The sequence below is a fragment of the Oreochromis niloticus genome, linkage group LG6 (assembly GCF_001858045.2).
Source record: "Oreochromis niloticus isolate F11D_XX linkage group LG6, O_niloticus_UMD_NMBU, whole genome shotgun sequence".
In the NCBI taxonomy this organism is placed as follows: domain Eukaryota; kingdom Metazoa; phylum Chordata; class Actinopteri; order Cichliformes; family Cichlidae; genus Oreochromis; species Oreochromis niloticus.
The window spans coordinates 11,795,321-11,810,731 of record NC_031971.2 but is presented as its reverse complement, the minus strand read 5'-3'; the positions used below and the strand labels follow the sequence as shown (position 1 = coordinate 11,810,731).

Here is a 15,411-nt window from a genome sequence, read left to right as displayed (position 1 = left end):
AGGAAGGAAGAGTGGTGAACCAGCAACAAGGTCATGGGGAGCAAAGGCTCACTGTTGCATGTGGGGAGCAAAGGCTGGTCTGTGTGGTCTGATCCATCAGTTACTGAAACCTAAGTTTCTGAAAAAAGTTAATGCTAGTTCTGATAGAAAGCTGTCAGAATACAGAGTGCATAATAATGGGGCTGCCCATGCTGACCCCTGTCCACCACCTGAAGCACCAACAATGGACACGTGTGAGAGATGCACTATGGGAAGAAGGAAGTTGACAGAGGCAGTGTGATGCTTTGTGCAATGGTCTGCTGGAAAAACTTGGGTCCTGCTATCCTGGATATTGCTTTGATACGTACCACCTACCTAAACACTATTGCAGAACATGTACATGGATATGGTATTCCCTAATGCTGGGGTCAATTTTAGCATGCACCCTGCCACAAAGCAAGTATGATTCAGCAAAGGTCTGCACAACAACAAGTTTGAGGTGTTAACCTGGCCTCCAAACTCCCCACATTTCACTTTAATCAAGCATCTGTGGGTTGTGCTAGACAAACAAGTCCAATCCATGGTTGCCCCACATTGCAACTTAAGGGACCCAAAGTATCTGTTGGTCACTTCCAGATACCACAGCTTCAGGGGTCTAGTGGAGTCTGTGCGTGGATGGGTTAGGGCTGTTTTGGCAGCAAAAGGGGCACCAAAACAAGAGTCACAATGTTATGCCTGATTGGTGTACGTATATTATGGCTGAAAAAGCAGCAATTTCCAACATTCAAGCAGTTTCACCTAGTAAGGATGATTTTGTAGTAGTTTTTACTTAAATGGTTTATTGACATTAACAGTTTAATTTTTCTTCACTACCTCAGTATTGGGTCCCTCATCAGATGCACATAGTCAGGTCAATACCTGTTCATGGAGAGGTCTATATTCTCTATATTCGGACATTCCCAGAAGGTGTTGGGTGTAACAGTCTCAATGAGGTTGGCTTGCAGGTAAAGGTACTGCAGCTTGCCCAGGCCTCGCAACATGCCCTCTGTCAGGTTCCTCAACTTGTTAAAGCCCATCTGGAGAACCTGGGGAGGCAAAGACAAGTGGGATTAGTCTAATCTCCGAAGACCTAGCCTGTGCCAGGCATCACTCACCACAAGCTGGAAACATACAGAACAAACAGATGACGATTCAAACAATTTGTGTTTGACACGGTGATCTAAGCCTGTGTGCTGCGCTGAATTTACTGAGATCTTTCTTGTTCACATTTTACCTCCTGGCTCAGCTCCAGCAGCCGGATAGATGTGTAAGTATGCCAGCTCATTATGGATGTGTTGAGATCAGTTTGGTGAAACACTTTGCTTGAATATTCCTGGAAGCCATAATGAGCGGGTGTTGTCCTTCTGATGTGTCTTTGTCCATCTGTGCATATATCGATGGGAAGAATTTCGATCTCTTTTGACCCCTGTTTTGGTTTACATATTATTCTAAATACAACAGTTTCAACTTGTAATATATGATGAGTACAGTTTGAATAAGTCGATGTTTATTGTAGAAATCTATAAGAATAAGTAAAGGAATGGTATGCATGGTTTGAATCTAAACTCTTTGTCTCTATGCACTCCTCGGGACTATTTTATTTGGATTACTTTCACATAAAATTGACAATTGTACCATATAAACGAAACATTAACCTCTGTGTCAAAATGACCCAAGTTTCATATCAACAATCATCACTAGTGTAACGTGAGGGTTCATCATAGGCTACTAAATCTCTCTGAGCTGTTATAAACATCAAGATGGAGACAGATAACTTTCTCAACTTGAGTCCCGGCTTACATTAACACAACAACTTCCTTGTTCAGACTCCCCATGTGACTATATTAACCAATGAGAAGCCAGGAAATCCTAGCTTTAGGTGAATGCAGGAAAATCAACTAGGCAGATTCAACACATGGTTTTGAAACATCCAGACATGTAAAGAATAAATATAAAAGGAACTGTGTGGGCTCAAATTGTGGTCATAAATATTTTGTACTTGTAAATCAAATGTGTATTTGTGTACTGAGTGTTGTAACCTTGTAAACGAAAATATCTGAAAGTTTTATGTTTGTGCATCTACAGATGAGAAATTGTGTGTTTGTAAAAAATATTTACACGAGTTACAAATTTTTTTGTTAAGGTCTGGTTACAGATACAAAGCAAAAAACTACGTGTAAAACTCTGCGCTTAGGTTTCCTGGCTGCGTGTGGATTTCAACTTACAAGTACAAATTTCGACCCGATTTTTCTTCCTTTCAGCTGATTGGTCAATGCCATGTTAATCACAAATTTAACAATCCAATCAGAGAACAGATGGGTTTGGCTGTTGGAGGGGTGCTTTAAGGAGCTTTTCTTCTACACTTTACACTAGCGTTGAACCAAACAGCAGCTTTTAGTGGAAATGTATGCAGAAAACAACCAACCATTTGCACTCTGCGCATGTTGAAAATGCAGACCTGAGTAAGTTCAAAAGTTACTATTTCGACAGGAAGAGATCTTTTTACTAAGCCTCCCTTCTTCTAAATTTAACTGGGTAAATTATCAAGAAGAATCTATTTAGCTAACAACAGGATGGCCTGCTGTAAACACAAAGATGAGCCATGAAACTTTATTAAAGCTTTTTTCTCATAGATTCCATGTTATTGAACCTCTGTTATATTCCAAACTTCTGTCCATACTTTTGTGTGTTTTTATTTCAGTCTTTTGTCTTTTGTCTAATAAAAACAATTAATTACTAAATAATTAAGCCAGTTCTGTGTCTTTTTTCTTTTCTATCTATTTTTCTCTGCTCTCCTCTTTCCCCTCGTCCTCAGCCAGTCATGGCAGAGGGAGTATTTTCTTCCCACTGTTGCCAAACGGTTGTTCACAGTGCGTGGTTTGACTGTTTGGGTCTTCTCTGTATTATTGTAGGAGCTTTATGATATAAAACACCTCGAGGTGACGGTTCTTGAGATTTGGTATTCACTGAAATACATTTCTTTACCTTGAGATACTCTTTTGCTGTTAGCACCGTCTGACTACTTTTGCAGCATTTTGCTAAATCTGAGCAGACAGTATAGCCCTGGACACTTCAGAAATCATAGTACTTCTATCAGCAGTCACATAATCAATAAAGACTAGTAAACGGTTCCAAGAGCAGCCAAACCTGCACATTCCATAACATTACCTCCACCATGTTTCACAGATGTGCTATACTGTGGATCAGGAGCTGTGCCCAACAATGCCTTGTTGCAGACACTCTGCATTTCCATTCATGAAGGCATCTCTGCATTGTAGACTTCACGAGTGATGCACCAACCTCCTTGAAAGTGTTCTTGAATTGGTTAGATGGTGTGAAGTTCTTTTTCTTAACCAAGGAAAGAATTTACGATGATCCACTTTGGTTGTCTTCTGTGGTTTTTGAGGCTTTTTGGCATGGTTGAACTGCATTCGTTATTTGTTAGAAAGTATTAGATTTGGTCACTCCTAAAGATTTTGTGGCCTCACTGACAGGTTTGCTTATCTTTAATCTCCCTTAGAATAACAAAGAACCTGGCCTCAAGTGGCCATGAAACTGCTTGTCAGTCAATTGTCCAATCAAAACCTGTCCCATTGTCCAAATACTTATGGACCTGACTGTAAAATGGAAGCCACACTGAACTGCATGGACGAAAACCACCTTGAGGAGGGGATCAGATTACTAGAAATCAGATAAGGCATTTGCTTTTTACAGGGAAAGTGGCAGAACTGTTTTTTTATTACATACACATAAACATACACATACTACTACTACTACTAATAATAATAAGAAGAAGAAAAATAATATATTTGGTTGGTACATAATAGTATAGTAATTTGATACCAAGTGTTAAGTATACATTGTGTAATTGGATTATTAGCCCTCTGGTGCACTGTGGGATTCAACAGCAGTGTAATGTAGGATATGCACTCTCATATGCACCAACACTTTGTTTACATTGAGACTGATGGATTGCATTTAGTTACTGTGTACACTGTGAAATTATGGAGCACTTTTTACATTATCCAAATACATCCAAACAGTTTGAAGAGTGCATTTCATGTACCCAAATAATACTGTAATTTTCCACTGCTGTATGAATGTGCATTGATGAATGAGCACCTATATGGAAAAACTTATGAATGCATATTGTGTCTGGACGCACCTGCAGATTAAATTGTGCTGAAAACGCTCCATCTTCCACGTAACTGATATCGTTCTTGGTCAGGTTCAGATAGGTGAGGTTGCTGAAGCGACTCAGTGAAGAATAATGGACCGCCCGTATCTTGTTTTCGTTCAGCCTCAGATCCACAATAGTGCTGTGGAGAGATGTGTAAGATCTCTCAGCATCCAGCAACTCGGGAAAATACTATGGAAATAAGTTTCATTGTAAGTTTTCTTACCTGTTAATGTGGGAGGGGATGGCCTCGTAGGGAGGCTGGTTCATACTGCAGATAGCCAGCCACACGAAGCCTTTCTCCCCTTCAATAAGCCAGCAGTCCGCCTTTACCACCGGCAGCCGCATCACTGAAAGCAGTGCAAGGAAACAGAAGAAGGAGCTGGCTGTAGACAAGACCACTGATGAAGACCCTCCAGTCGTGTTATGTCGCTGCCGTCCCTGTCCAGTGTTCTGGGCCATTTGGGATGTCATTGCAGTATCCGCTGGAGAAAGCCGACCAGAGTTGCTCGCCATCTAACATTTATTCTTGTAGACTAGAGCCATTGGGAAGGGAGGGTGGGTGTGTTTTTTAATGGTTATATTTTCATGAACAGAGACTTGGTTTTCTTGAGAATTGTGACCGTTTTACGAGCGGCAAATGTGCCAAACCGAGAAATTGCTAAAAGCTTGAAGAAATAGAGTGCATGAATGGGATGTATCACTTCATTGGCAGTATGTGTGTCTAGGTAAACTGTATAAGTCGTTTAATTAGCGGGGTCACATTTGATTTATGTATGATTTGGCAAGTGGAAGTCGTCCTAGTGCCAGATTGGCTGGTATTCATGTCTTCTGTGGCCATCTGCACCTCTGATTGGACAAGCACCTCTTTTCTTTCTTCCTCATTGCGTGCTGCTCTGTACTTGGTGTGAGAACCGGTCCCTGGAGGGAAAAGGAGAGAGAGAGAGAGATGGGAGGAGGGCGTAAGAACGGGATTGCCAGTAAAACACAGTGGTTTGTTTGTGAGCTGCAACAAACACAACCCTGTTACCAGCATGATGAGATAAAGGTGCTTATTTTTTCCTTATATAACAGTCTGACGTGTGCACATGCATACTCAAATTTAGGCATTCGCACACACACAATTTTTATATACAGTGACATTTCTTGACAAGTCCAATTAGTGTACACACTGGCGCAGATACACAATAAGCACCTGCAGATCTTAAAAATACACACAGCTTGCTGCTGCTGTGAAAAACAACACACACAGACACACACACACATGTTTTCTGCAGTTCCATTAGCCTCTGGGCCTCGATGGCCTGGGCTAAGAATGGCCATGGCTCTGATACTGTATCTAATTAATTAATCTGCTCTAAATAAAACACTTCCTGGGAAAAACAGCTGACATATGACGGAATAGGAGAGACAGGGAGGCGGGAAAGTGAAAGAGGCTCTCACAGGGCTGTGCTGAGCAGGAGGAAGAAAAAGTGGGTGCAAGGGAGCTGCAAGGAAAGATGCATGGGGGAGGGGGAGAGAGATGGCGAAATGGAGAGGAGGTTGAGGTAGAGGGAGGAATAAAGCAGTCGGTGGTGAAACAGACAGCGGTTCTGTGGGAAAAACAGGAGGCTGAGAGGGGGAAAAAGGGATGTTGTGGGACTCTGTTCAGGGAAATTGCGAGAAAAGTGGCTCCCTCTTCTCTTTTCTGAGCCTTTTTCTCTCAGCTGCGAGAGCAACAAACAGGAAGTGACATCACCGAGGTGAAGGAGAAGAAGTGGTTAGGAGCAAAAGGTCGGGCCTTCCTGACAAGCATCTCCTGGCTGCTGTTGACAGATTATTGATTACGGCGAAGCAGAGAGGTGCTGATGTGTCACCTCTGATCTGAGGAGGAGGGTAAATGAGAGCGGCGTACTTGTGGGGAATAGGATACAGTTCCCCTCGAATTTTTGTGTGCTTTTAGAGAGCTGGCTTCTGGAATCATTCACGTATAGCTTTTTAATGATGCATTCACATAATGAGTGATGGTAATGACATTTTTCACTTTTAATGACACAAGGGTTTGTGTTGATACCCTCCGTGTTCCCTCTCATAGCTCATCAGTCATCTGGCCTTGGTCAAGTAGGTAGCACTAAACCTGCAGTGGTTTGGAGCTCGTTGGAAATTGTGTTAAATGGAGATTAAAAAAACCAAAACAATAGGAGTAATCTTTCATGCACCACCATCATGTCTAGACAAAGATATTGAACGGCACAAGCAATTGTAAGGCACAACTGTGCTCCAGGTTTTCTTTATCATTTGATTTATAACAAATGCTATGTGTTTTTCATTGAGGGGGTTTTGAACTTCTAGACTTGCAGGGATTGATGTGCCTCTGTTGTATGGCTTTAACTTCTCCAGTATGCAGTCTGTCCCTTTTCCTCTTTGTCCTCTCTCCCCTCTGTACCTTTTCTCATGCATGTCTGACTCCAGAGCTGCATGTTTCTGATGCACGGTGACTGTCCCCACCAACCTGCTGAGTGTTTACTGTTATATTGTTTGTGATTTGTTGCTCCTCTTTTTTCTCTTTGCTTTCCCCTCACCCCAACCGGCTGAGGCAGATGGCCGCCCTCCCCGAGCTCGGTTTACGTCGGCGGTTTCTTCCTGTCAAAACAGAGTCCGACCGCCTGCCGTTACAATGTAAAGTTCCCTGCAATAACTGCTGTTGTGAATTGGCACTTTAGAAATAGAAATGAATTGGGGGGGAAGAAACCCCCGGAAGCCTTCTTCATAAATGTGACTAATGTACGCTGGGATGCACGAGTGTTTGCCGGTGTAGAGCCATATGCATGGGCTTTCCCACCCAGTCAGCATAATCTATAATTGATGGTAAGACTTCCTCCCACGTTGCATGAGACAAACTACCTAGATGGGACATGAGAGAAAGTGTAGGAACTGCTGCCAGCAACACACACGCCGACGGGAGATGTCCATTTTGCTGACCAGTGGATAAACTCGAGTAAACAAACTGTTGAGAGGGAACAACATGGTGTTGTAGCAGGGGTGCAGAGCACTGTGTGTTTGTGGGGCGGTTAGTGAAGATGCTGATTTCCACCTGACCTCTTTCTTTTCATACTGAGGCAAGTACAAGGGTCCAGGAGACAGAACAAGAGTGCAGGTTACCAGAAAGAGAGATCCAGTAGCAGTTACTGGCTTTCACTTGACCTTCTTTTGTAGTAAATACACTTGTAGTAGCTAACGTGATATGCACAGAAGGAACTGTTAAGAGCCTGTCGGCCTCTTTTCCATTTTGCATCATTCATCGCATTCCCCGACCTTGGCCGCACTCTCTGCGCGTACGCACGCTCGACGCTGCCTCAGCTGCGGAGAACAGGCATGTGGAATATTCCAGCACTCAGCATCGTGACCGCCTCACTTTTCAGTCATGTCACACTCAAAGATTTATAGGGTACAAACCGTCATCCCGAGAAAGACTGAGACTCTAACCTCGCTTTGACCACGGTGGTGTCATGGCTGCTGTACTTTAAGGTAATGTTGTGTAGATGTGCATGTTCTCTGAAACTCTGGAAAAGCAAGCCACCTGGGGACAGATTTATATAGCTGTGTGTGCACAAAAGCACAAAAATGCATACGCTGTCTTCTTGAGAGATTTAGAAACCCACGTGTTTGCGCTGTCCTCTTTTAAAAACACAAATCTCAGTCACTGTGAGATTTTACGCACATGGCCGAGCCAACTCTTTGCTCGCGACTTTAGCCACGAGTGGACACAGACGCTTTCTTATTTCATCAGTTCCATATAAAATCGCTGTTTGCAACTCAGGTTAATGAAGAAGTGCAATTTACTTTGTGGAGGATGTGGAGAAAGTGGAGAAAGGGAAATGTGGCTTTGATTGGTTTTGGAATTAAAAAGAAAAGAAAAACAGAACGGGGATAAAAAGCAAAAGACCCTGGCAAAAACCTAAATGTTAGACTACAAACAAAAGGCAAAAAAAGGAAGGCAGACCATTACACATGGTCACAGCTATTTATAGCATCAGTGATGACAGACCATTGTAAAAACACTGGCTGTTTTGCTTCATGCTAGTTATTTCTCACCTTATTTTTCATCTCTAGGCTATCGGACTTGGCCTTCTCTAGAAGCATTTTTACAGTTAATTTTTACATTATAAAAAACACGTTGCATGTGGGGAAAGTCATATTATATGCATGTTCTTTTGTACATACACAGTTTATGCAGACAAAAAACCCCCAAAACTGGTCTTTGTTACAGTGCTGTGCCTCACCTTCCTCACATGATTATCAGATTATTGAGTCTGATTTTCAACATGATTTTGATATTGTGTCTTTGTAATCTGGAGACATAATTCTGACTGAATCTCCCCTTTAGACCCTCTCGAGCACTGGAGCACTCTCCTTTGAGAGTCACTCTTTCTTTATTTACTCTTGTTTCCATTTCAGATTCTATTACTCTCCCTTTTCATCATGTTTTTTTCTTTTTTGGTCAGGCATAGCCACAGTCTCCTTCCTGTTTTGAGCGTTCATTTTCCTGGGAGATTTTTAGTATCCAGACAGAATTGCATAATAAAAGCGAGGATTGTAGTTAGCCAATCTAAATGCAGACCGCATCATTATTCTCATTTTACCTGTTACTCTGTGCAGTAAAAAATAAGTGCTTCATCTTTAACAGTGCAATAAATGAACAGTCCATTTTCCTTTGATTTAATGAATCTAAATAACCTCAAATCACAAACATCCATCATCATACGCTCATTTGCTAGAAAGGAGCTGGTGTAAGACAGCAGCAAGTGGCCCGTAAAACAATAATAAACTATTTTCAATCAAAACACATATTAGAACATTTTAAACTATCAACAAAATGTTTAGTAGCGCCTTTATTGTATTTCTGATTTTCGCTCTTCTTCTCGCTCCCTGCGTCAGCGCTACCCCAAACAAGTGAGAAAGATCCACAGCATGACTCAGAAAAATCTAAGAGAGTCAAGCAGAGAAGGTAGATTGCAGATGATGTATCCTGTTTACAAAGCTAAAGGCTGTTCTTTCTATCTCTGCTGAGAAAGCTACAGAGTTGCAGTCCTGTTCGTTTGATATTTTACACATTTCAGATACACCTGGTTTAGGGTGAGGCCCTAAGGCTAAAGAGAAAGAAGCGAGTTTTCTGGTGCAGATCCCTGAGGGTTTATTTTATATGCTCTCATTTAAATGGATCAGGTATATTTAGTCGGTGTTTGTCAGTTGCATATAGAGAGGTTCACGTTAAAGGAAAATCCTGAACCCTTGACTCCTGAAAGGTATCCATTAAGTCTCTTGTGCTGTAATGGGCATTTTGTCCCCCTATAGGGAAGGGTTGCACCTCATCAATGCAGTATTGTCCTGAGTGATCACCTTTAACCCTGATGGGAGTGGTCGCTCAATCCAAAGGCCACAAGGAGTCACCAAGTGAAAATAACTGTGCTCATTTACTGTGAATCTTTAAGTCACCAGATGGAAAAGTCTGCGCTGACAGGTTGTACAGCTCTCTGCTCCACGGTCATGAAAGTACCAAGTGAGGGAATATATATTTTATTTTATTCCAGGTTTCTAGTAGCACTCAGTTTTCTTTTCCTTTGGGTGATAACTTTCTTTTATCATGCAAACACTCACCTGTTTATTCCTGCAATTACCTAGTCACACAATGTACCAGCAGTACTAAGCATAAAATCCTGCACACAAGTCCGGGGCTTCAGCTAATGTCCACATCAAACATCAGAATCAAGAAAAAAAGCGGTCTCCGTCACTGCGGCCGTGATGTGAGTGTTGATGCCAGATGGGCGAGTTTGAGTATTTCTCAGACTGCTGATCTCCTGAGATTTTCACAACATGAAAGTATGGCTGACGAATCTGCAGAAACCATGCGATCCAATCATGTCAGCATGGACCAGCATTTCAAAGGGATGTTTCCAACATCTTGTAGAATCTATGACATGAAACATTTGGGCTGTTTTGACAGCAGATGGGGCTGGTCGATGTAATGGCGGTTTTCATAATAAAGTGCTTGGCGTTCCTACTTTTGGATAAACTGGAACCTGCATGATCATTAAAAGAGATCAGCTGTTTTTACCGCTGCAAAAAATTGTGTAAATGTTCTTACTAGTAGAACTGAATTCTCTATTTTTTTAACATCTTCTACATCATTTTTCACTTTTTTTCCCGCCATGTGACTGATGAGCAACACTTAGGAGATGGGTCACACTCCTGGGCAGGCTGTGAATGAGGCTAAAATATGAGCGCATTAATAACAGGGATACTGTCATATAGCCACATACATAAGGAGGTGCTTGCTGCAGATCCCCATTTCAGTGTGTAGTGGGGCATCTCACACTCATGCCAGTGCTTTCATTACTATTCAAAAGCAATGTGGAAAGCAGCAGCGGCACAAAGCGGCTGGAAGCCATGGACGGAAAAATGATGATGAAGGTGAGGCAGAACGAGGAAGACAAATGACCTATATTGCCCATATACCTGTATATGTATGTGTGTGTATGTGTGCATTTACTGTGAAGCCATACTATATTTAAATGTAAGTAGAAGTCCTGTCAGAATAAGTTTCATGATATCACTGGCATTCCTGTAATAATAGCATAATAATAGCATAATAATACAGTGGTTTCATCTGGAGTTTAAAATTGTATATCTCATTTTTCAGAGTAGTTTTTTCTATAACAAATAGTGGAATCTGGCCATCTCCACCCTGAAACTCATCAGACTGCCTGATGCATGTGTTTATTGCAGCAGTACTTCTCACTGATAAGAACCTCACTGTTAACTGTTGCTGTGTTACGGCTTATGCAAACCTAACATTTCCACCTACTTTACTTTAAAAGCTTTCAATGAGATGACATGGAGGTTTTTTTGTGAACCACTGACTCTACATCTGTGCTTGGGTATCCTCATAAACTGTAAGAGATGAACATGTCTGCTTTGACATCAGTCTGTGCTTTCTGGATGCCTCTTTTGAGACTTTGAGTGTGGATGTTGCTGTCTTGTGTTGTTAACTTATTCCACAATTAGCTTTATTTACGATTGAAAACCACATGTGCACATCTGCAAATTAGCAATTACACATTAGGCCAGGTGTGAGCAGTTAATTTTCCCAACAGGCCAAATGAGAAACTGGGACTGCTGTGGAGGGTCACACCAACAGGTTTATGAAGAGATAACATTTCTGCTTATTTGTGCAGCCCTCCACAACAGTCCCAGCGCAAAGGTCCACATGTGGTGTTCAATCATAAATGAGGCTAACAGCTAACTAAGCTAGCTGTAAAATGATTTTTCCAGCCCATGCATTATGTCTGAAGCTACGCCACCACAGAAATGTCTTAAAATAAAGTCATACCCCCTGGGTGTTCAAAAACATCTCTGCCTCCCACAGAGTACAACTGCAAAAGTGTCAGTGAAAAGAAGAACCCACCCTTTTAAAGTACAAAACGCAGATGCAAGAGAAGCTGTGGAGAGTTTCTACAGTGACATAGCTCCTCACATCTTTCAGTGACTCAACAGACACAGAACCAAAGTAACACTGGAACTGACATTAAGAAAGCATTATAGCTAGCTTTTACTTCAGTGTAACATAAACTTACAATGGGTCCTACCCAATGAATGCCAAATGTTTTAAAGTTATTGGGCTTGTTGTCTGCACCTCCTAAATGTCATTCAGGCAGTCTTGTGAAAGAACGATGGCCCAGAAGGTTAGCTTAGCTTAAATTCTGAATCCAAAAATACTTAATAGCCAAAAAAGGGTTTCATCCTCTGGAATAGTATTAAAAAAAGCTACTGAATGCTTAAGTTAGTATTCTCTTACACAAACAGTCTGAAGAATTTCAGTTCAACTTTGTTTTCTGGGTGTGGTGTTTAGCACATCAGAGCAGCTCGCTCCTGGGTTTGAATCCGCCAGTTGACCGGGACCTTCCTGTGAGGAGTTTGTTCTCCTTGTGCCTGTACGGGTCATCACCGCGAACTCCAGCTTCCTCCCACACCCCAAAGACATGCATGTCAGGTTAACTGATGATGCTAAATTGGCTATAGGTGTAAATAGGTGTAAATGGTTATCAGTCTCTCGGTGGCCCCCTGAATTAGAGTTTTCGCCTTGTACTTGATTTTTTCTTACACCCTCTAGACATTCTACAAATACTGTCACATGCAGCTTCTCTTAATGCTGTATGTTGATTTGCAAGGCTATTTTGGGATTGCTCTCAAATTATTTGAGTATTTATGTAACCAACACAAATATATGGATGTTAGCAGTGTACAGTTTTTCCCTTTGTAGCTTCAAGCCCTGACAGAGATGTTCTAGACAGTCTTTATGATGCTTTGAGTTCATCGTGTAAATTTGTCTGCTTAAAGGCTCGAAAATTCAGAAACTCATTTCTCTGCCAGAGTTCAAAGCATTCATTGCAGCTGTGTGAGATGAATCCTTGGGAGTTGTCATTGCTTTGAATAAGTTTTTTTTCCTCTTTTTTCTTTTTTGGGGGGATGCTAGGCCTGTGTGTCTCTGTCGGTCTGCCTGTCTGTCCCCAGAACTTTTCGCGCTGTATTATTTATTTAAGACCTCTATCTACAGAATATAGCTGTCTTATTGGTGAGGTCTCCCTTGCAGAGTCTGGATCCCAAAAGGTGCAATCTGGTTAAATATAGATTTAGCGTTAAAATGGAGCGAGAGTGAATTCCTCTTTCCTGTGTTTTTACTATGTACGATGCTTATTGATTTCCCAGGACATGGAGATGTCAAACGGTGGACAAGCTTGTGAAGAATTCATCTTTGCTCAGTATCTTGGGACCTCACAACAAACCGTATCACACAGTCAGCTCTGGGCAGTACAAAAGTCCTCACACACGCATGCACACACACAGACTTTGCACAAATGGTACACGAGATTTGTGCAATCGATGAAAGTGAGTCATCTGGATTAGGTTAGATTACAGAGCAAGAAAAGGCGAAGAGGAATGGAGAACGAGAGAGAAAGAGAAGAAAGGAGGCACGGGAGTTAAAGGAAGTCAGATCAAAACGCGCCACGCTCTGAGGCAAGTTCTACTACAGCTCTCACAACCGGGAGGGCGCAGCGCGAGTCTGCGTCTGCCTGTCGTCCGCATGATTCAAAGACATCTGTGAGAATGTAATTTGTTTTGACTCTCAGTCTCACCCATCCCTCCCCACTCTCCCCCCACCACAGTGATTGACTATTACGGATATAAGGCTTCAACATCACACAACATCACACGTCCCTGGGGGACGAATGAAAGCAAAAGCCAGCGTCTTCTCTCCCCCTCTCTACTCAGTCACGAGGGTAAGGGGTTTAAAAAGTGGGGGCGGACTGGGGGGGGGTTTAAATGAGGAGTGGGCGATGGATGGAGCGAGGGGTAGAGGAGTTTGGGGGTTAAGCTGACGTCCAGACTTGGCATGATGGACGTTTCTATAAGAGATATGGAAACACGGAGCGTGACGGACATTTCTATTATAGAAATTTTATGCTGCTTGCTACCCAGCAGTTGGGAGCGAGAGAGAGAGAGAGAGACTTCTATGCAGTAAGGCATGCCAGACAGGACAAAATGTGGAGAATAATGCTATTGATACAAGCTTGTACTTTTCTCATCCTGATCTAATATCTGTGTCCTATCCGTCTCTGTCTTTTTCTCCATCACACAGTGTCTTCCTGTCTGTCTTTCGCCGTCTTTGCAGTGAGAGGGTTATGCCAGAATAATAGGCAGTGCTGATATATATCTCCTCCACGGGCCCTGCAGTGCTACACTTGTCACTCCCCTGTAGAGAGATGTGGACATGTGAGATGCCGTGGATGATCCTCTGTGGCGAAACATTGTACGGTTACGTAATGCATTTGGTATTCAGAGAGGAGAAGAAGAGGAAGGAGGAAAGATGGGAAGCAGAGGTGGAAAGAGTCACAGCTCTGTGTAACACGGCTCAGTAAATGAGGGCGAGGAGCTGACTGGAAAGATGCCACGTTGTTCATTTTGACTTAGAATTAAATCTCCCATTTCTTACTCTTAGTATGGAGTGCTGAGTGTGCTACCTGAAAACAATCACATCTGGAGGTCTCTTTAAATATCAGTTGTAATCTTGTTTTTAATTGTATTATTTGAGCATTTGAAGAAAAACAACTACCAGAAGACAGAAAAAAACCCCTCATCATAAAAAATAAATTAACAGTTTTAAGCTACTCATCGAACATCTTTGAACATTCAGCCAGTGCAGATAAATGCAGAGAAACTTGAGCTTCCAGCAACAAGCAAGCTCACTTGACTGATATCAAAACAGCAAGCTTGTACTGGAATGCCTCCAAAAGAAACATATAGTGGCACTCTGCTAACATTTAATACTGTGCAAACGTATTTAGCCAACCCTCATTTCTTTAGATTTTTCTGGGAAAATGGAAAATATGCGCAGCGATTTATTGAATGTGCAAACATACTTGGAAATACAGTACAGAAGGCAAAAAACAGAGTTTGCACAATTCCAACAACTTTGAAAGTCAATATTTGGTACGACCACCTTTATTCTTTAACACAGTGCTGCTGCTGCTGCTGCTGCTGCTGCAGTTTTATGCCTGTCAGACAGGGATATGTTTTTATCTTAGTTCTTGTAGATTCAACTGAAGGAATGGAAACAAATTGCTGTAAATGTTTTGAGACAGGCTGCTAGTAACAAAGTGCCTAAAGATGCCATTGATAATTGGATCTTTCTGTGGACGCAACACTGATTCATCTGTTGAACCAGTGCCATCAATATAGTTACCTTCTGTCCCCAAAAGTTGATTCTGTTCATCTGGACGCAGCGTTGTTAGTGGGAGAAACGTTTCATCACTCATGCAAGTGACTTCTTCAGTCTCAGCTGACTGCAGGTTTCCCCAACCTTATAAACAGTACATTACATAATGACTGAAACTAGCACCACTGAATGAACAATGGGCTGTGAGGTCAGTTCATTGATCATTAATATGCAAATTCTCATGACCACTGATCAACAACCACTGATCAAAGCTCATTGATCAATGACCATGAGTACCATCCACAGAGAGTTGGGGAATGGCTGCAATCAAAGCATTGTAAGATGGTAAAAGATGTACCCTTAGGCCCCCTCCTCGATTGGGGAAAGCTGCAGTCAGCTGAGACTGAAGAAGTCACTTGGATGAGTGACGAAACGTTTCTCCCACAAAACGCTACGTCCAGAT

The 15,411-nt window shown here is 42.1% G+C and overlaps 1 protein-coding gene across 3 annotated transcripts in view; it reads right to left on the bottom strand.

The window, feature by feature from the left end:
* The window catches only part of LOC100697202 (protein ELFN1), a 133,467-nt gene that overhangs the window by 14,118 nt on the left and 103,938 nt on the right, over positions 1 to 15,411 (bottom strand). For all 3 annotated transcript variants that reach the window (XM_025908167.1, XM_019360186.2, XM_019360187.2), the window contains 3 exons: positions 4,422 to 5,116; positions 4,184 to 4,337; positions 898 to 1,064 (listed from right to left, as the gene is read on the bottom strand). In XM_025908167.1, the coding sequence (XP_025763952.1) occupies positions 898 to 1,064; positions 4,184 to 4,337; positions 4,422 to 4,711 (611 nt within the window). In that variant the 5' untranslated portion in view covers positions 4,712 to 5,116. The remainder of the gene's footprint in view (positions 1 to 897; positions 1,065 to 4,183; positions 4,338 to 4,421; positions 5,117 to 15,411) is intronic.